Source organism: Sorex fumeus, unplaced genomic scaffold (assembly GCF_029834395.1).
Source record: "Sorex fumeus unplaced genomic scaffold, SorFum_2.1 ptg000128l, whole genome shotgun sequence".
NCBI lineage: Eukaryota > Metazoa > Chordata > Mammalia > Eulipotyphla > Soricidae > Sorex > Sorex fumeus.
This window is the reverse complement of record NW_026606185.1, coordinates 31,430,258-31,451,047: the sequence shown is the minus strand read 5'-3', so window position 1 is coordinate 31,451,047 and position 20,790 is coordinate 31,430,258. Positions and strand designations below refer to the sequence as shown.

At 33.8% G+C, this 20,790-nt stretch overlaps 1 protein-coding gene across 1 annotated transcript in view; it reads left to right on the top strand.

The window, feature by feature from the left end:
- CDH2 (cadherin 2) overlaps positions 1 to 20,790 on the top strand; it is a 237,457-nt gene that overhangs the window by 161,261 nt on the left and 55,406 nt on the right. The window contains exons 3-7 of the mRNA XM_056138030.1: positions 7,506 to 7,732; positions 9,401 to 9,547; positions 11,602 to 11,757; positions 16,209 to 16,353; positions 18,969 to 19,141. Of these exons, the coding sequence (XP_055994005.1) occupies positions 7,506 to 7,732; positions 9,401 to 9,547; positions 11,602 to 11,757; positions 16,209 to 16,353; positions 18,969 to 19,141 (848 nt within the window). The remainder of the gene's footprint in view (positions 1 to 7,505; positions 7,733 to 9,400; positions 9,548 to 11,601; positions 11,758 to 16,208; positions 16,354 to 18,968; positions 19,142 to 20,790) is intronic.

Below are 20,790 nucleotides of genomic sequence, written 5' to 3'. Positions count from 1 at the left end.
GCTGTCCAGAGGACAGTTTATTTTCAGTTTATTAGCTAATAGAAACATGGATTGTCAGTTTTTAATGTTGTTCATTGTAGATTTGTTGGAGAGTTATTCACTTGAAAAAATAGCTTAGTTAACAGACATTTCGGAGCACCTGAATGAACTTAATTAAAAACTGCAAAAGCCATGTAAAAAATATTACACTTATGCACAGAGATTGTGGATTTGAAGAAAAAGTTTAACATTCGCCAAAGAATTTCATGTCATATTTTCAATCCTCATGAAAAAAAATTAGACTATTAGAACAACTGGGCTGGAGCGATAGCTCAGTACCTTTGCATTCTTGAAATAAAGATTGACATTGTTTTTATATGTCAATAGTAGAAAATTTTAGCAATTTTAAGAGGAATTTCAACATATTTGTTTATGGAAAATGGGAAAAAACAATGGAATTAATAACTGCCCAGAAGGCTAGATATAGTTTGGTGGAAGATTGTCTACCATATGTTTATGAAGCCCTGATTCCATCCCCAGAACTCAAAAAAATCTAAAACCACTTAATGAAAATAAGCGCATATATATATATATATATATATATATATATATATATATATATTCCCATGGTTCATAATATGAGTGAAATTTCATAATATCAATGAAAATAAGTTATAAGTATATCCCATGGTTCATGATAATAAAAAAAACTTTTTTCAGTTCTAGAGGGGGGAAAGTGAGTTCTCTGCAACCATTTGTTGCTACTTTGTGAATAAAATTTTCAATGATGATAATTATCAAGAATTTGAGGACCTGAAAGGATGAGGACAATGAGAATGGTGTTTGTCTTGCATGCAACTAGCCCTTCTTCAATCCCTGGCCCCAAATCTAATCTCCAGAGCCCTGCCATGAGTGATTCCTGAGCTCAGAGCCAGGAGTAAGCTTGACTTAAAATAAATAAATAAGAAATTTATATCTTAGGGCCAGAGAAAAATTACAGGGGTTAAGGTGCTTGCCTTGTATCCACCAGTCCAAATTTGAATCCCAGGCACCTCATTTGGTCCCTAGGGCACGACTGGAGAGAACTCTGAGCACAGAATCAGAAAGTAAACACTGAACACAGCAAAATAAGCAAACCAACCAAAGAATTTATGGTTAAATCATGAAAGTTATTACAAAATTTTAGTTTAGGGGATCAAACTTATTTTTAAAATATTTTATTTGAAAGTTTTACATATATGTGTAGCACTAAATATGTCTCCTAAAGCTATGTATTTCACTTTTCTTAAAATTATAGTCTTTAAAAACAATGAAATTACTTAAAATCAAAGCTTATAAGAACATTCAAAAATGATCTCTGCTATATCTCATTGTGTACATGTGAAAATTATTGGTAGATCTTGGAAGGGCTACTAAGTTGTTCATTAAAAAAAATCCTCAAATTAAATACCAAAATTACTCAAGGTGACAGAATAATCTAAGTGTATTTTTCAAATCTGTGAGCAAACTTACCATGCATACTCATTTGCCATTGGAAACCCTAAATAAAGGCACTGTGAAATCATCTCATACGTGTTGGAAAGGCTGTCATCAAAATGACAATCAGTACTGATAAGGATATATAGTAAAGAGACCCTAGAACACCAGTATTGTGAATGTATATAGGTGCTGCCTTATAGAAAAATATTATGGGGGTTCCTCTGAAATTTAAAAGTAGATTACCACATCATGTAGTGATGCCACTTCTGAGTATTTTTTTTCTGAAGACAACAAAACACTTTCTTGGAAACGTTTACACATGACTTTGTTCATCTAAGCAGTCTTTACAATAGCCAAATTTTAATAGTCACCTGAAAGTTCATCGTTGAATGGATAAAGAAAATGCATATATACAGGCACAGTGGAATATTATTCAGCCATCAAAAAGAAGGATATCTTGACCTTGTCACAACTTAGATAAACCTAAAGCATTTTGCTAAGTGAAGTAAATCAGACAGAGAAAGGCAAATACCATATGTTCTCTGCCTCTGTGGAATATAAAAACAAAATATGAGTTCAGGGAGGCAGAGAACAGATTGGTGGTTATGAGAAGCGAGAGGTTGAGAGCTGATAGAATAGAAGCAGAATGTAAAAAGATACAAATTTCACCTATAAAAAAGCCTAAGGAGATAATATAAAATGTGATTGTGGACATAGTTCTATAGTTAATAATGCTGTGTAATATATTTGAAAATTATAATAATATGACTTTAAAAATTTTAATCACAAAATAATTTTAATTATGCATAGTGATAGCTGTGAATTAGACATATTGTAATCTATATAATTTGATTATATATGCAAATATGAAATCACTATGTTATAACCTGAAAGAATGTAATATCTTAATTATCTCTAAATGTTAAAATACTCTGCTGAAACCTCACCCTACCTTTCCTCCCTTCTATTTTCTTATTAATATTGCCTAAGTTGTTAATAAATATGCTTTGTACTTATGAAGGAGAATTTATTTAACACTGCGATACTATTGCTGTGTTACTAATGTACATTCAAAGTAGTAATTAAAGTCGAAATACAGTAAAAATGTTGAAGGCATATTTAGAAAGTTCTTTTTGTGTTCTCTTCCAGTTGTTTCTAAATACAATGTGATGTTTTACTTGAGCAAAAATTATAAAGCATATTTAGGTATTTGCACATTTTCATTTATATGGTTTATGTAGTGCTATTAATTGCTAATACATTTAATGTACTATATATGGTTTCTGGTTAATATTTTATAAGGATATTATGCTCTTATGGTTAGCATTAATTTGAGATATTTCTTTAAGAGTATAAAAGTTGTTTAAAATAATTATTTGCCTAATGTTTAATTTTGTATTAATCATGTTAACAAAGTTTTATGTAGGCTATAGCCCAGTAAATAGATATTCACAAATACATATTTGCAAGCAAGCTATTCAGGAGCTCTCATAATAAACTCCTTGTTTAATATTATGAAGGTTTTATCCACAACATTTAATTTTATGCAGAATGGTTTTAAATTTGAAAATCCAGTGGATCAAGTGTTCCCACAGTGATCTAAGTAGTTTCTTTTCCTGTGAGTTATATGAGTACTGAAGCAAAATTAATGTTTCAGTATAGAGAAGACTGCTCTCTATACTGTAGTATAAATATGTCAGTAAAATATTTTAAAAGATGTTCCTGATTCTTTCTAAAATCAATAGAATTTCAACGTTATTTCATGTATCCAATGAATCAATATGACTTTGTGAAACATCAACTCAGTATTTACTCACCTAGGGTAATTATATGAAGCTATTGACTCAGTTATGTTACACAACTTAGACTAATACTGCCTTAAAGCTGTAACTCTTGATATTTGCAGGAGATAGAGAATATTGACAGCAATTCATTGCTTTTCAGTATCTAGTAATATAACAGTTTATGTCATCACCTGTAAGGAATCCTTTATTAAAAAATTTAATTTAATTTGTTTTTTGAAAAATTTTAGGTTTACAGAAAAGTCGAGCACAAAATACAGGTTACAGATTTTCTTTTCTCATTCTCAAACTTTCCAATGTATTAATTAACATCTTGAATCATTATGGCACATTTATTATACGAATAATGGTACATTCTTAGTTACTAAATTTCAAATTTTGTACTAGAATTCAATGAGTTTTTCAATTCTAAGAATCTGGACAAATGTATGATGTGTGTCCACTGTTACATCCAGAGTAATGTCACCACTGAGTGTGTATATTATTTAAAAAGAAATGGGGCCACCAAATAGTCCAAGAGTTACAGCATTTGCATTATATGTATGCAACCAGCCCTGGTTTGATCCTGACATCATATATGGTCCCTTGAACACTGCCAGGAGTGACCATAGAACACAGTCAGAAGTAGCTCTTAAGCGCCCCTGTGACCCACCCCCCTTACCCAAATTAACAAAATAAGAAAATTAATAGAATTTTTAACTTGTGCGACCAGAGAAATTTACTAGTGTCCACAATTTATCCATTGAAGGCCTCATTTTGATCAGAGGCTTCACATGGTCCTTGAGAACCACTGGGAGCAACCCATAGCACAGAGCCAGGAGTAAATTGTGACTTCCACTGGTTGTGACCTAAGAAACAGAAAGTAAAATAAAATTTATTTAAAATGTATGATCCAGGAAGGTGGCTCAGGGAATTAAATCACATGCTGCACATGATGGAGTTCTGCCTTTGATCTCTAGCACTGCTGGGTGTGACCCAAAACCCCAAAATAAAGGTAATTAATTTAATAAAGCAAAATCTTCCTTCACCTTTTTAAAAGCCTGTTTATAACAAATGATGCAAATTCTCTATGCCTTATAAAAAGTAGAAATTTTTTAATTATTTTTTTCATACTTCTTTGCCTACCATTCTCTAGGAAAATTTAAAACTAAGAGCAAATAAATTTATATACTTATTCTAGCATGAAAAGTTAACTATAAACTTATCCTAGCATGACTCACATGCCTATGATATTTGCCTAATTGTCTTCACCTTCGCAGTTAAATTTTAAATCCAATTTTAATAATTTAAACAATTAAACTATGCCCTTGGATATCTTTCTCTTTTACAAATGACTTCCACTCTTTTTTTTATTTTTTCTGAGGTTTTTTTTTTGTACGCCTATTTTATCATAAGCCTCAAGGAATAACTCTTAGAAAGGCTAAAAATCATAAGTAAAATTTACAAATATGAATGCATATCAGTGCATATTAGATTATTCAACATAACAGAGTTTGACTTTTTCCCCCTACTTTTCTCTTTCAAAAAGAAAGAGTTCCTCTTGAGTAAGAATATTGGTCCTAGAACAGAGATCAGTCTTATCAAGTAGTCAAGAAAGTGTTCTTCATTATATTCTAGGCCTTGAGTGAACCAAATGAAACGTTGACCACTAGTTTTAAATGGAATCATGAATCATACATTATAATAGACTACACACTGATGGCTTAAGCAGCCATTCATTTCAGCTTGGGAATTAGATGTCTAACACAAGGTGTCAGCAGGTTTTATGTGTCCGGAGACCTTTCTCCTTGGCCTCGTCACTTGTTTTTCCTCTTTGAACATGCACATCTGTATCCAAATTTTATCTCATATAAGGACTTCCTCAATGAGCGTGCACCTAAATGAACTCATTTAACTTTAATTACCCCCATTTTTAAAAGACCATACCTAAAATTTGAAGGGCAGGGTTGCACCGTACTCAGAAATGCGTGATGCTGAAGATCAAATCGGGGCCTCCTGCAAGCAAAGCAAGAGCCTGAACCCCTGTCTTCAACTTACAATTTTTATTTCATATGGAGATGCCAGGAATTAGTGCTTCAAAATATGAATTTGATGGTGCAGATAATATCATAACACCCACTGCAATTGGTAAGCCATTTGATTTTATGACTTAAAAACAGAAGTGTAATTTTCACTGAAGAAACATTCCACCCTAAGACAGGTGGTGCATGTGTATTTTCTGCATTTAAAAAAGGTATACATGTATTAATTCAAAACCAGTCAGAACTAATCTTTCACCAGGAAAAACAGTTTTAGTTGACTGTTGACTTAGTTAAGCTGTTGACTCCACTGGTTGAATGCACAAAGGAAAATATGATTGCTAAGTGTTCATGTTATTTGGCAATAGTTTTGTGCATGTCTCAGTAAAATTTTAGTTATGAAAATCTAAGAAATCTGATAATTTCTTGTATGGGGAATATGAGAGTTATCAGAAACACTATGTGCAGTGTTCAGAAATACAAAAATGTATGTGATTGTATTTTGTAATGTGTACCATTTAATACATTTCCAAAATGCACCCTTATGTGATTGAGTTCAGCAGATAATATCACAGGCTTATAGAAAAGAAGAAAAATTTAAATCACTTTGTGCTATTTTATAGAGTGTTTTCTCCAAATGAAATGATTAATGACTTCAAAAAATAATCTTTTTACAGATAATGTATTTTTATTGTTTTATAATTCTTTTTAGCTTAACTCTATTTGGTACATGTTTATAAATGTGGGCTTTAACTTTTGTTTTCCAAATAGAATTATGTTGACAGCATTTTAATAAGGCATTCATTTTCTTTTAAATTTGTTACTTGTAAGAGATAATTAAGCTACTGAAATATTTTTGAATTTTCTGTTTTTAATGCAGGCATTTTTATAAATTGCATTTTGAGATATTCTCTTATTTTAATATGTATAAAATTGTTACTGTGTCATAGAATGACTATAAGTTACAAAAGAAGAAATTGCATATTACTACTTTTTAATTACCATAAGACCTTGAAAGTTTCCCAGTGTTAATAAATGCCATTGTTTTCTTTAAACATTTAGTCGGAAATTGAATACTATGTGATAGAAATGTACATAACCCACAAGATAAATCAGAACTATTGATTCAACCACCAGCCCATTAAACATTGCTGGTTCCCAGGTATAAACAAAGTTGAAATTGCTCTGGTTTAAAAAAATTTGTCAACTGTTAGAAAAAATGAAGTCATGAAACTCACTTAGAAATTGGTAGACATGTAGCCTCTCATGCTGAGTGAAATGAGTCAGAAGAAGAGGGACAGACATAGAATGATTATACTCATTGGTGGATATAAAAATCCGTAGTATGAGATTAAAAACTGAGGACAGTAGAAACAAGGGCCAGGAAGATTGTTCCACGATTGGAAACCTGCCTCAAGTGCTGGGGTAGAGGGCACTTGGAATATGACAACGATGGTTAGAAGTGATCGCTCTGAATGGGAGATGTGTGCTGAAAGTGGGTAAAGGAGCAAACTTGGTGGCCTCTTGGTATTGTATTGCAAATCATAGTGCCCAAAAGTACAGAGAGAAAGAGAAAGAAAAAGAGTGCCTGCCATAGAGGCAGGCTCGGGGGATTGGGGCAGGCAGGAAGGATACTTGGGCTTTGGTGGTGGGAAATGTACGCTGATTGGTGGAAGGATTGGTGTTGAAACAGCGTATAACTACAACCCGATCATGAAAGCTTTCTAACTGTAGATCTCATGGTGATTCAATTAAAACTTTATTTTAAAAAATTTGCCCTAAAGTTCCCCTCACAGTGAATACCAGACATGACTATGAAAGTGTGATAGCAGAATGTAGGTTCCTAAATGAAAAACGGAGGACAGAGGATTCTTTGACCTTCACTTCCATGACCTGTGGGCTGGGAGCTGACAGATGAGTGAGGATGGATGTGAGTCAGTGGCCGGCACTGTTAGTGAGAGCCAGGGCGAGTCAGAAACAAGTGCCCAGGATCAAGGTGATTATGACGGAAAGCGGAAGAGTTGGAACAAGGAAATGCTAGGGAACAGCTTTGAAGTACTGTCCAGGGACCTCCACTATGAGAATTCTTTTAATAATGTGAAAATAAAACTTTTCTGTCTCATGCTACTCTATTTGATCGTGTAACCTAAGCAGGAATTGGATTTAGATGTTCTTTTTGCCTTTGTAGTATAATCAAACATCTAAGGTTTATTATGTTCTTTTACAGTGAAGTTCAGCAACTGTAATGGAAAGAGAAAAGTGCAGTATGAAAGCAGTGAACCAGCAGATTTTAAGGTGGATGAAGATGGCATGGTGTATGCTGTGAGAAGTTTTCCCCTCTCCTCTGAGCACGCAAAATTCCTGATATATGCCCAAGACAAAGAGACTCAGGAAAAGTGGCAAGTAGCAGTAAAATTGAGCCTCAAGCCAACCTTAACTGAAGATTCAGTCAAGGTACATTATTGAAATATGACTTGAAGTTAGGTTTAAATATGAAGGGTTTTGTTTTTTTTTTACAATTTAAGTACATTGTATTCTTTTTTTTATGTATCACATTAATGGATGGTCAATATTTGAATGGTTATCAACCTTAGTTATTGCAATGGCATTTTGTTATTTTGCAGTCTTAAAATATACTCAAACCACTATTACTTAAGAAATTAGAAACTATATTTGAAAGGTTTATACATGGAACTTTAGAATTTAATTTTAAATTAGAAGCTGTTGTTTAACTTTCTTATATTCCTTATAAGATGTTAAATATAACCACAGAATAAGCAGTTCTTAGCAAGATGCCACCAGTTATATTTACTAGATGTGAAGAGCAGATTTGCAGTGGGAACAGTAAAGCCCTCCTGGCCAGAAGTATAGGGTTTTTGTCTTGTCCCTTAATAATCAAATTGGGGGGAATGAATTATTTATACTAATGACATGGCTTTTAGGAATAATTCAGTCCGTCTTGTGGATGTTGTTTTGATTTAAGTTAAATAAGGGACATTTCCAAAGAGTACAGTTTGATCTAGTGTAACAGACCTTTATCAATTTATTGAGCACTTATTTTGTGTTTATTAGCTATTTTAAATAAAATACAGTAACTTTTCCAGTGAAGTTATAGTTTCTGAATAACGTATTTGGGGGAGTGAATTTGAAACAAAGATGAGGGGATGCTGCATTTATATATTCTGAACTATTACTGAATTTATGAACTATGGCATTATGTTTTTCATATGCATTAAACTGCAAGAGATAGGAATGCATTTCTGTATTTAATTGTACATGTAAGCTGCATACCCATAATCAAGTAGGATATATGAGATATATCAGAGGAAATACCTTTTTCTCTTTTGTAAGTATGGGGCTTTTGGTTATGTGAAATGTAATTTGTTAATGTATTAACTGTTCAGAGGAATCATATCATTTGGGTATTATAAAGTGAGAAACCGATCACTAATAGAGTGAAAAGGTGCTTTTGTTGTTGATGATGATTCACAGTATTCCAGCAAACTTGCTTGGGCATTTTCAATGAAGCAGCAAGGACTAATGGCTAAAATGTCTACAGATATAGGGAGAAATAGAAGAAAATGTTGACATCCAGCAAAGATTAATACTCAGTGTGCAAAGTGGGTCATCTGCAGCATCCATCATGGCTGACATAGGTTTAGAATAATTACAGCATTAATTCTGTGGGATTTAATAGGGTCATAAATATTTGAGACATTCCTTAGCAGTATGTATTAAACTTCTCTTGGAATTCAAATTATATTTTAGCACATCAAGATCTAAATTTAATGTACAGTAGCACATTACCTGAACTGTGGTTTAAACTAATGAGAAATATATAAAAGGGTACTATTAAATTTTGCTCAATATGAACTACTATCGAAGATGGTTTATAGAAGCTAAAAATAGTTTACACAGTTGTGACACATAATTAATTGTTTGCTATTCAATTTTTTATGAACTTTATAATTTTCCATAATAATGAAGGGACAAGGGAAGGGCCTCCAGATTTATTTTCTTATTCACACTACAGTCCATGTGGTTTTAGAAAACATTGATAGTGATGTACTTTCAGAAAATGTTTCCATAGTTCTCAGGAATGCCTTTTATTTTAATGCAAAGGAATCACAAGAAATTGAAGAGATAGTATTCCCAAGACAATTGACTAAGCATGATGGCCACCTGCAAAGGCAGAAGAGAGACTGGGTTATCCCTCCAATCAACTTGCCAGAAAATTCCAGAGGACCTTTTCCTCAAGAACTCGTCAGGGTAGGTAACACAACATTAAATATCTTTTTTGGAATATATTGATTGTATGTTAGAAATATGTTTGTCTATTTTATAAGGTAGTATGTGACATACACATGCTCTATGTTTTTTGCAGATGAAATAAATAGTAAATGACATGACATTGTAGAAAGTCTCTTTGTGTTTAATTCAGTGATTTATTGGTAGACTTCTCTGTACTTCTCTGTTCTTTCTACATTTAAGCTGTATGATATATAAGTTACATAAACCTTAAACACACACACACACACGCACACACACACTCGCCCTTAACTTACTTGCTGAAATTCTCACTACCCATAATTATCTTTGTCCTGTATAGGTAGATTTCAGCCAAAGAAAATAAAAAGGGGTAGTCATTGCTAAAACTTCTAGCACCAAGTGTATTTGAGAGGCGAAAATTAACAGGCTCTGCTACCATTAACAGAATCCATGGAATGGGGCAAAAACATAGATGTTCAAATTTAGAAGTTGTTATTTTTTTTCAGTTATTTGAAATGAATAGCATTATATACAAAGAAAATAGCTATGCCTATTTTTTTTATGTTTAGTAAAATTAGCAACTGTTATGTATTACAAAATGAGCATGAAACTGCCATTGTACTTCCGTGTATTAGGAGATAGGTGTTTAATTTGTATGTGGTTAATTTAGCACTCCAATACATACTTTCTGAAGTCTGTATTTTTAATGTCATTTATGATATATTGCATGGTCACTGTCACTGTCCTCCCGTTGTTTATCAATTTTCTCAAGTGGGCCCAGTAACGTCTCCATTAGAGACTCTGTTGTTACTGTGTTTGGCATATCAGTACGTCACGGGTAACTTGCCCGGTTTTGCCGTGCGGGCAAGATACTCTCGGTAGCTTGCTGGGCTCTCCGAGAGGGACGGAGGAATTGAACTCGGTTTGGCCATGTTGGCTGCGTGCAAGGCAAACGCCCTACCCGCTGTGCTATCGCTCCAGCCCGATTGTATGGTATAGTTGAATTTAACAAAAAGTAGCATAATCCTCAAAAAAGGTTATTTATTTTTCTACAAATAGACAAAAAGAATATTTTCTTAAAAAACAAAAACAAAAAAAGCAATGTTAGATTCTGTTGCTGGGTGAAGTGTGTTTACATAAAGATCTCCATAGCATTGCTCTGCCTTTTTGTAGTGACGTTCTTCCTTTTCTCACGCTGTATGTTCCTCTGACCACTCATCTATAAATTTACTTTTACTGGAAATTGTATTTGGAAGAAAAGGCAATTGGTCTTTGATGCTTGTAATGTTTGAGAGACTAAAGTTACATTTTAAATTATTCCTTGGAGCCAGAAAGGTGTAATACAGAGGGTAGAGCATTTGCCTTGAACAAAGCTAACACAGATTTGATCCCTGTACCACACATGGCCCCTGAGCATCACTTGGAATAATTCCTAAGTGCAGAGCCAGGAGTAACCCCTGAGTATCGCTGGGTGTGAACAAAATAATTGTTTTTTCTATTATTTATTATTAATAAAATACTGTGAGTAATAAGTAACACCTTAAAATGCTATAGTTGCAATTAGTAATATCAGTATAACGCAAGTATAGCAATCTGACCTCCAAGCCCAACCCTGTGAGAATTACGGTATAAGTCTGTTTCACACCATGGTTAGACAGTTCTTTGATACCTGACCCTACACAGTAAACAATTTTTATATTAGATAAATTGGACACCTGTTGCTAAGTTAAATGGTCTGACCTAGAAACTCCTAGAATAGAATTTCATTCTTTTCCAAAACTAACACTCCTTCATTTTGACTTTTTCCATGGCTCCTAGGGGCTCTTCTTTCAGATTTTAATGGTGTCCCTGTCCTTCCAGTGGTGGGGACATCTCCTTTTGAAGTCTGTCACCAAGAAACAAAGAGGAACAGGGCTGGGAGAGTTTCAGTGACTTTTGTGAAGACACAGTGTAGGTTTGCCACTGAAAAGGGGCCTGAGGTGGGAACATGCCCTCTCCCTGATCCAGATCTCATTTTGTCTGTGGTTTAATGTGATTGTCTTCTTGATCCTCAGATCAGGTCTGATCGAGATAAAAACCTCTCGCTGCGGTACAGCGTCACGGGGCCGGGAGCCGACCAGCCTCCAACTGGTATCTTCATTATCAACCCCATCTCAGGACAGCTGTCAGTGACTAAGCCTCTGGATCGAGAGCTGATAGCCAGATTTCATGTAAGAGTTCAACCAGCTGAAATCCTGTGTACAAAAACTCATCTAAGTGTTAGCAAAGCTTAACATTTGCCTCTCACATCAGTATAAAAGCTTTAATGTTATACTCAGCGTTAACTCCAAAAATGTAGCCTTTTCAATGTAATTCCAATGTAATTTTTCTAAAATTAGCAGATGTTCAATTTTAGAAAAACAACAAAGTGTTTATCTACACAGAGTACAAAACAGTTTTAAAGAAGAAAGTGTAATTGCCCAGTCTTACTCTATCTACGTGTTGATGTGCCTAAGGATTTACGAGAATAAATTTAATTAAAGAGGCCCTGATTGTTGCATGTGAGTTAAGTAGAGATCGTAACATTTCTAATGGCCTCATAGTATCCTGTTGCATCTATAGACTATAATTTTAATCAGTTGTATGTCAGTGCACATCTATGTTTGTCATCTGTCTGTCCAGCTGGTTTAATCGTTACCATAAAATGTGATAGTAAAAAAAGTAGGTGGCACATTTGTATTTTGTATTTTCTGGCCCTGTTCTATTTAGAAATATGTACCACTGTTACACTTCAACTGGAAATTGAGATTTCATGTTCCCTTCGGGCCCTGCCTGCCTTTGGTTTTAACAATATTTTCTTATATTATCTATTTACATTTATTATCTTACTTTTAAAATTATGTTCTTAATTTTTTAAATTTTATTCATTTTGTTTTTCAGCTTAAAAAGCTGTGTGATGTTAGTTACATGTATATAATCTTAAAATTACATAATTGATTTGGTTAATCTACTCTATACTAATTTTTTCAATTTAAAAACAATATTGTAGAAAGCATTTTAAAACTCACTAATTACCTAATATTAAAATAGAAACTCCATTAGGCATTTTTCTTTGTGTTCCTCTAGCCTTGCTTGTACATTTTTCTGGAATAAGATTTCAACTTTTTTTTTATAGCTTTAATATAAAAACAAATTGATCTTTATTGCTTTTCTAATTTTTTCATGAATAACAAAACCTTTACTGAAAATGTCATTGCCTTTTAAAAAATAATACAAGCAAATGTAAAACTATTCAAATAAAAAATGAAATTGTTCAAATAATAAATCCTAAAAATTTAGTTATTTGTAATGTCAGTACATAAAACTAATCTTTTTTCATGTTTTAAATGTTTTGGTGATATTCTGTAAGATATTTCTCTATGCAGAATCATAAATATATTCTTAAAATTGATATTTTAGTCTGAAACCACATTTTGCCATATAGCAGTCATGAGATTGACTTCTTTTTGTGTCAGTACCACTGTAGCACTGTCCTCCTGTTGTTCATCAATTTGCTCAAGCAGGCCCAGTAACGACTCCAGTGTGAGACTTGTTACTGTGTTTGGCATATCGAATACGTCACAGGGAGCTTGCCAGGCTTTGCTGTGTGGGAGAGATACTCTCAGTAGCTTGCTGGGCTCTCCAAGAGGGGCGGAGGAATCGAGCCCCAGTAGGCTGGATCTGCCGTGTGCAAGGCAAACGCCCTACCCGCTGTGCTATCGCTCCAGCCCCTGTGCCAGTAAATAAGTAAATATTAGTATTATTTTTATTGCACCCCCCAGTTATTCTGTTAAATAATTTTAGAATATTTTTAACTTTCTGCCTATTGGTAGATATTTTGTCAGGTTAGTTTTTGGGTTTTTTGTAATGCTTTGTCTTTTTTTTTTTTTACATATATATATATTTACTTTTATTAGTAAAATACCATGAGTTACAGTTGTAGACTTACAGATTTTTGTGCTTGGGTTTCAGTTATACAATGATTGAGTATCCATCCCTCCACTAGTGCCCATTTCCCACCTCCAATGCTTTGTCTTTTAACTGTTTATTTACCCCATGTCCTTAGAATAAATTTATTCCTGTAAATACAGTGAAATAGTTCTCTGGAATAATTATGCTATATTCCACCCTCCTGTTTTATAGTTGTACTTCCTCTGTACTGGGCTGGAGTGATAGCACAGTGAGTAGGACGTTTGCCTTGCATGCAGCCCACCTGGGTTTGATTCCTCCGTCCCTCTCAGAGAGCCCGGCAAGCTACCGAGAGTATACCGCCTGCATGGCGAAGCCTGGCAAGCTACCCATGGCTTATTTCATATGCCAAAAATAGTAACAAGAAGTCTCACAATGGAGACGTTACTGGGGCCACTCGAGCAAATCGATGAACAACGGGAGGTCAGTGCTACAGTGCTACATCCTCTGTACCATTACAAATTCCAGCATTTAGTTATTGCCAGAATATTTGTAAAAAGTGTTTGGGCTGGAGAAATAGTACAGCAGGTAAAGCTCTGGTCTTACAGCGAATCCGGGTTTGATCCCTAGCATCCCAATATGGTCTTCCAAGATCCTTCAGGAGTGGTATCTAAGCCGAGAGCCAAGAATACTCCCTGAACACCACTGAATGTGGTTCAAAAACAAAAGAACAAAAGCAAACCAAAAATAATGTACTTCATGTTTATGTTGCATAAGTCAATTTTCATAAGTTGATAATAATAAGGTCCACCCCCCAAACAAAAAAGAGTTCCCTGTTGCAGTCTTTTGTCAGATTTTCTGTTGGTTTGTTATTTTTTTCTGTCAATGTATTAAAGTCTTTATTGGGATAATAGAAATTTATCTGTCATATAGTTTTTCTTTTGTTATTTGCATCTTTAACTTTATAATGTTTGCCCACCTATAAAACATAGCTTTTGCTTTATAAATTTTTATGTCATATTTATTTTTTCTTTTGCATCTGAATGTTTAACCTCTGTGGAATTCATTGAACTAAAAGGATAGAAGGACAATTGATTCACTTGTTCTTCCTTTTCTTGACTAGATACCTAATACCATACATTGATTAGGTATTCTAAATGATTTATCACCAATGTTTAGTTTTTCAAAATTTTCATTCCTTATTTATTTTTAAGCTTTAATTTCTCAGTGCTGAATTTTTTAATTATTGAATTTTTTAACTATTAAAATGTTGAAATATGGTACAGTATGAGTTTAGATCTAAATGCACAAACTAGATGAGATATTAATAATTCTTTACATTGAATATCATTCAAAACTCTTCTCTCCAAAAAACTTTTGTTGTTTTATCAATCAGTTATTTTAATGTTGCTTCATATGTTGTTTAAAAATAAAGAGACGTAAAGCTTCAGAACATTTCACAAATGTAACAATAATAGATTTAAAACAGCACATAGTCTTGTCTTTAAACTCTAATTTATTAATGCAGATAATATCAATGAAAAAATTCAAAATATACCTTCCTATTTGAACTATTACTCTTTGAATTTTTATAATTAAAACTCAAGAAATAAATACTCTTGTGTCTATTTTGGAGTAAATACCTACTATCCAGTTTGCCATTAATTGTATATGAAAGAGTGGTAACAATTTTAAAAATACAATATTTTCTAGAATTGTGGGTACAATTTAGTACTCTGTTAATGTAATATTTGAAATCAAATTTGCAAGAAAGAATTATTTCTAGAATGTTAGAAATATAGAAAATTTTGTCATATTTTGTGTTAATCCTCTAAATACAAGAAAATATGTTCATGCTTCTTTAACTTCATAAAGAATGCCCAACAGAAACCAATAGCCAGCATCATACTTAAAAGGAAAACCATACAAGCATTTCTATTAAAGGAAGCTATTCAGTGGAACACTCCATAGCTATTGAAAAGAATGAAATGGACACTGGATGAAAAGATTTTTGAGATATTCTGCCAAGAATAGCTGAGTGATTGTATTTGTTTAACAAGGAAAGAAAATTTCCTAGAAGAATACCTATAAAATTGAGAACTTAGACTTTGGAAAGACTCAGCTATCTTATATACTCAAGCACTTGTAATATTTATGAGTGACTTTACAATATTAAAAAAGTCTTAGTGTCAAAATCCCTGTATATAAGTAATTATTTCTTGATTCATTTTTGCTTTCTTTATCTCCATGGCTACTCTATGCCAGCCTCACTTTTTTTTTTTTTAATTCTCATACTGGTTTACCAAAAGAATTTGGTTGCTGAACAAAAACAGACTATTTGGACTGTGAATAGACGACAAAGTCCCTTTGCTGTTCTTCATTTCCTCATCTCCAAATGCTGAACATCTTTACTACATTCTTTGATTAAATGAGTCATAATCCATGAAGCTCTGAGAACAATACCTAACAGTGGTTATTTTTTTTTTTGCTACGGTAGCAACCCTAATTATGTAGAGTTGGAAGATCTTTCATTTTTGTAGAAAAATAGCTTTTACTCCCCTTTTCTCCCCCCTTGCCCCCCCCCCCCCCACTAGTTTCTCAGTACTTATTTGTCGTTTTAGTTTAAGTATGGTGACTGGGCATTTAGTAGGAAGTATGGTGACCGGGTATTTTATCTTCTTACTTGAGGTATAAACTCTGTTAAATAGTTTTGGTTTTCTAATTACTTTTGCAGTTGAGGGCACATGCAGTGGATATTAATGGAAATCAAGTGGAGAATCCCATTGACATTGTCATCAATGTCATTGATATGAATGATAATAGACCAGAGTTCTTACACCAGGTTTGGAATGGGACGGTTCCAGAGGGATCAAAACCTGGTAAGTATATTATGAAGAGATAGTAGTTGAGGGATGGCTTAAAGAAACTCTTAATTCAACACTGTTAGATAAGCAAGAAAAGGTGAAAATCATGGTGAACTTCTGAGTGTCATTTTCTTTCATTCATAATGCTTTTAGGGGGCAAAAGGAAATTCATTTAGAGAAAAACTGATTGAAAGGGAAAACAGGGAAATATCAATTTTACCTCACAATGACTTTCTCTACCTTTGAAAATACACCACCCACCTTTGTCTAAATACCACAGTACCTAATTCTATACTACAGAATCTACGTAGTGCATTTCCGTTCTGGAATCATGGATACAGAACAGCTAGAAAATGAGCACCAGGAGCTTTCATTTTTCATGAAGTACAGGTTTTATTGTATTAGAGTTAGCAGCAACTAAATGCAGCTGGAGGGTCCTAAATACTGGGTGTTTCTTATGTGTAACTAAAAGTAGAAAAGGGGCTTGGTGACAGCTGTGATTACTGCCCTATAGCTGCATGAGATGTTTACTTTCAAGCTGACCCTAATGTCATCTGCAGACCTAGCTTTTAAACGAATGTCATGGAAAGTGACCCAGCCTAGAAACAGCAGTTGCCAGAAGCCTTTCAGCATTGTGAACTGATGTTTGACCAAGATTTTGTATTCTTGTACTAGAAGCACAATAGACGTTAGTCACAATAAATCAGCAAGGACAGAGAGGCCTTTTTAGTTTTAACCAAGTAAACAAGAAAATCTGTTGGTATAAAGATGGTAAAAGACATGTTTTACCAGGCTTTCCAAGATAATTTGGTGTTTAGAGAGATTTAATTAGCTCTATTATCACTATTTTGTATTTAAAAACCTCAACATTTAAAACGGTGACATGTACCATTACCTTTGTTGTCTGCATCAATTTAGGAATCTGTATGCACCAAACCATTTATAGGTATGACTGTGTATGTTTTTCTCTTGATCCAAAAACACTTGTCCTCAGAAGTTACTGCTGGAAGCAACTGGAGAAAGGAACTGTGCAGGAAGTTTGTGTCTGCTATGATACAAAATGTACTTCCTTCGTATTTTAATACTATGAAACCCAAGCATGTTAAAAACTGCTTATTAAAATGCAATTAGATTTAAATGTATGACTTTATTTTAATAAATGTTATCTTTTAAAAAAATCATACTTTTTGCTTCTTATTTTAGTGTCAGGGATCGAACCCTTAAAGGACATAATTTTAGAGACTGAACTCACACTCATCTGAGCTTCATTCCAGCCTCTAGGCAGTATCAGATATCATCAATCCTGAGTTCATCTGATCTGTAATCAGTACTTTGGTTTGAAATGCTGAAGCATATTTTTTGTTTTAATCATTCATTAATCTATTCATTTAACCTAGTTTAGAGCCTGGACTGTGTACTAAGCAATCTGAGCACCACTCATACTGCAGTTACCAGCTACGTCCTGTCCCTTTGGTGCTTACATTTTCGTAAGGAATAGAGACAAAAAGGAAAATAAATGCAAGTACCCAATAAAGTTTTGAAAAAAATAGTAATATAAGTGTAGGTCTAGTGCATAATCAGTGTCTTATTTAGAGCAAGATCTCTAAAGTTTTCTATGTGAGGCCCATATCCGTTCAAGAAAATTTTTACATGATTCCAGGGATATAAAATAACCATGAGGATAAAGCATTTGTTATTAAAAATCATAAATTTATTTTAAAACAAAATTTTTATAACCCCTTTATCCAGTCAAACACTAAATGGGTTCTTGAGATGTAAATAATGTGCCCATACTTAACTCTTCAATCTGGGCACAAATGGCCTATGGAAAGGGATAGTAATTGTGAAAGCTCTAAAGCTTTAGAGTACTGGTGAAGGAGGTAGGCTTGGTTGGAAAGGAAATTTTCATAATCCATCTTTTATAAAGACCCACAAAACAGTGACAACTTTAAACAGTAACTGTATTTCTTTTCTAAATTACAGGTTTGTCTAGCTAGTTTGAAATTATTTGATCCTAATGCTTTGTAAATTTCCTTTCCAAGATACCTAATGATTTGAACTCCCAAAATTTGTCACAGTGTTTTTTAATCTCCTAGGAAATAATGAGCCACAATGCCAAATTCCTCTTCAATGTACCAAGACAGTAATGCTTGGAATAATTCCTTATGACCCGAATAAATGGAGTGTGCATCGTTACGCACACAGCTTACTTTCAGAAAGTGACTTAGGCATTGGGGATAATCATGCTCAGCATTTCATTTTATATATTATTGCATAATGGAAAAATATGACAGTGGCCATAAAATATGTCTCTAAAGCTATCAGTAGTATTTTTGCATTTGGGATAAGTGAAAGTCTTAAGTGATATTCTCTTTGAATTATAGAGTGAAATTGGAAAAAATTGCATATAAATATATAACTTAAAATAGTTAAAATAATCTCCCAGTATCTAAACCATGTTTTGTGTTTTTAAATGAGTTCTGTTCTTTTTAGTAGTATTTTAATTAGGCCTCAATAAAGTCACTTTCTTTTTAATCAGTAAAACTAAGATTGCCTTACAGGGTAAGTGTGCCTTTATTTTAGGTATCTTGAAAGGATGACCATTCATTATCCATTTGCATTGTGTCTAGGAACATATGTGATGACAGTCACTGCTATTGATGCTGATGATCCAAGTGCCCCAAATGGGATGTTGAGGTACAGAATCGTGTCCCAGGCACCAAGCACCCCTTCTCCCAACATGTTTACAATCAACAATGAGACTGGTGATATCATTACAGTAGCAGCTGGACTTGACAGAGAAGTAAGTCATCCAAAAACTGTATTTTGATTTGTTCTTAATCTTAAAAATAATGTGGTGTAACATACACATTATCCCAGAGGAATAATATGTCAACAACTTTATTTTAATGTTTATTTTCATTAGAAAACCAGTTGTACTTTGTATAGCCGAGTTTCTCAACTTTATTTCCTCCCTGTGATCCCCCTTTCTACCAGTTAGCCCCTACTCTCATGACATGGTTCCTTCTTTATTCAGTGTTCATCTATGTCCCCTTTGGAATATCTTGGGACTGATGGGAGACATTATTTTCTGGTTTAGAAACATTATTCTATAGTAGTTTCTGTAGGGCAAATGTATTTGTAATGGTGCATAGTATATTGGCTAAACCATTGCTGTCACTGTCACCGTCCTCCCGTTGTTTATCAATTTGCTTGAGTGGGCCCAGTAAGGTTTCCATTGTGAGACTTGTTGTTACTCTGTTTGGTATATTAAATGCGTCATGGTTAGCTTGCCAGGCTTTGCTGTGCAGGCGAGATACTCTCGGTAGCTTGCTGGGCTTTCCGAGAGGGGCAGAGGAATCAAACCCGTCTTGGCCAGCCATCTGCACACAAGGCAAACGCCCTACCACTGTGCTATCGCTCCAAACCTAGCAAAGGTTTGCTAGTCTCTAATAATTATTTTGATGATTGACTAACTTAAACCAATGATCCTCTGACATCTTTTTTTTAAATGTAGGAGTACTGTTATTTATTCAGCCACTGATTAGCTGATTGAATTGGGCATGACATCTTATTTTTAAAATCTATCTGTGACATTTTCTCAATTTCCCCCAGTGTTCTTATGAGCAAATAGGTTCAAAATCATGCCCAAACATTTAATGTGAATATGGGGTACTGTTAAAATCTGTCACTTAACAAGTGTGTGACCCTTGAGTATAGCCTAGTTCTGTACTAATGCTAAGATTAACTTATTTGACAGGTTTGAAATTTTGACAGCTGAAATTCTTTTACTGACAGTGTTTTTGAAAAGCCATAAAATGTTGACTCTATTGAAATTATGCAGTATCAAAGTCTGAGATGGAATGGTAGTTTTGGTTATTTTTAGGTGGATCATCTCATCTCATTATCATAGACATAGTGTCTATACACTTGAATGATTTTGTTCATGCAATTCCTGCTGCTAGGAATGTTTTGTATCATTTTCTTGATATTAAGCCTTCTAATTGTTCATGATCTTATTCAAACATTTACATTCCTTCCTGGAAATTTCAGCTACCATGTATTTTTTTGACGCAATTTCTTTTATTTTTCTGATCATTTTCTCACAGATCCCCAAGGTCATTATTGACCACCAGTAGTCATTGTAGTAGTTAATTCTCCAAGTATACTAATTCACAGAGATTCATACCTTGTCTATTCCTGGCTGAACCAGATCTCGTAGTGATGAGACATCTTATTATATATGTCAGAAGGAAACATACTATAATAAATATTATTGACAAGAATTTCAGGGTTGGTTCTTACGATGCTTTATTTGCCTTAGTAGCACTCACTTGAATTGGATTGAAGAAAACATTACTGTTGCAATTAATTATATACACAAGGTAGTACTGGAAGTGCTGTAATAATGTAATCTGAGCCAATCAAGATTCCTTTATTCACTACTCAGCT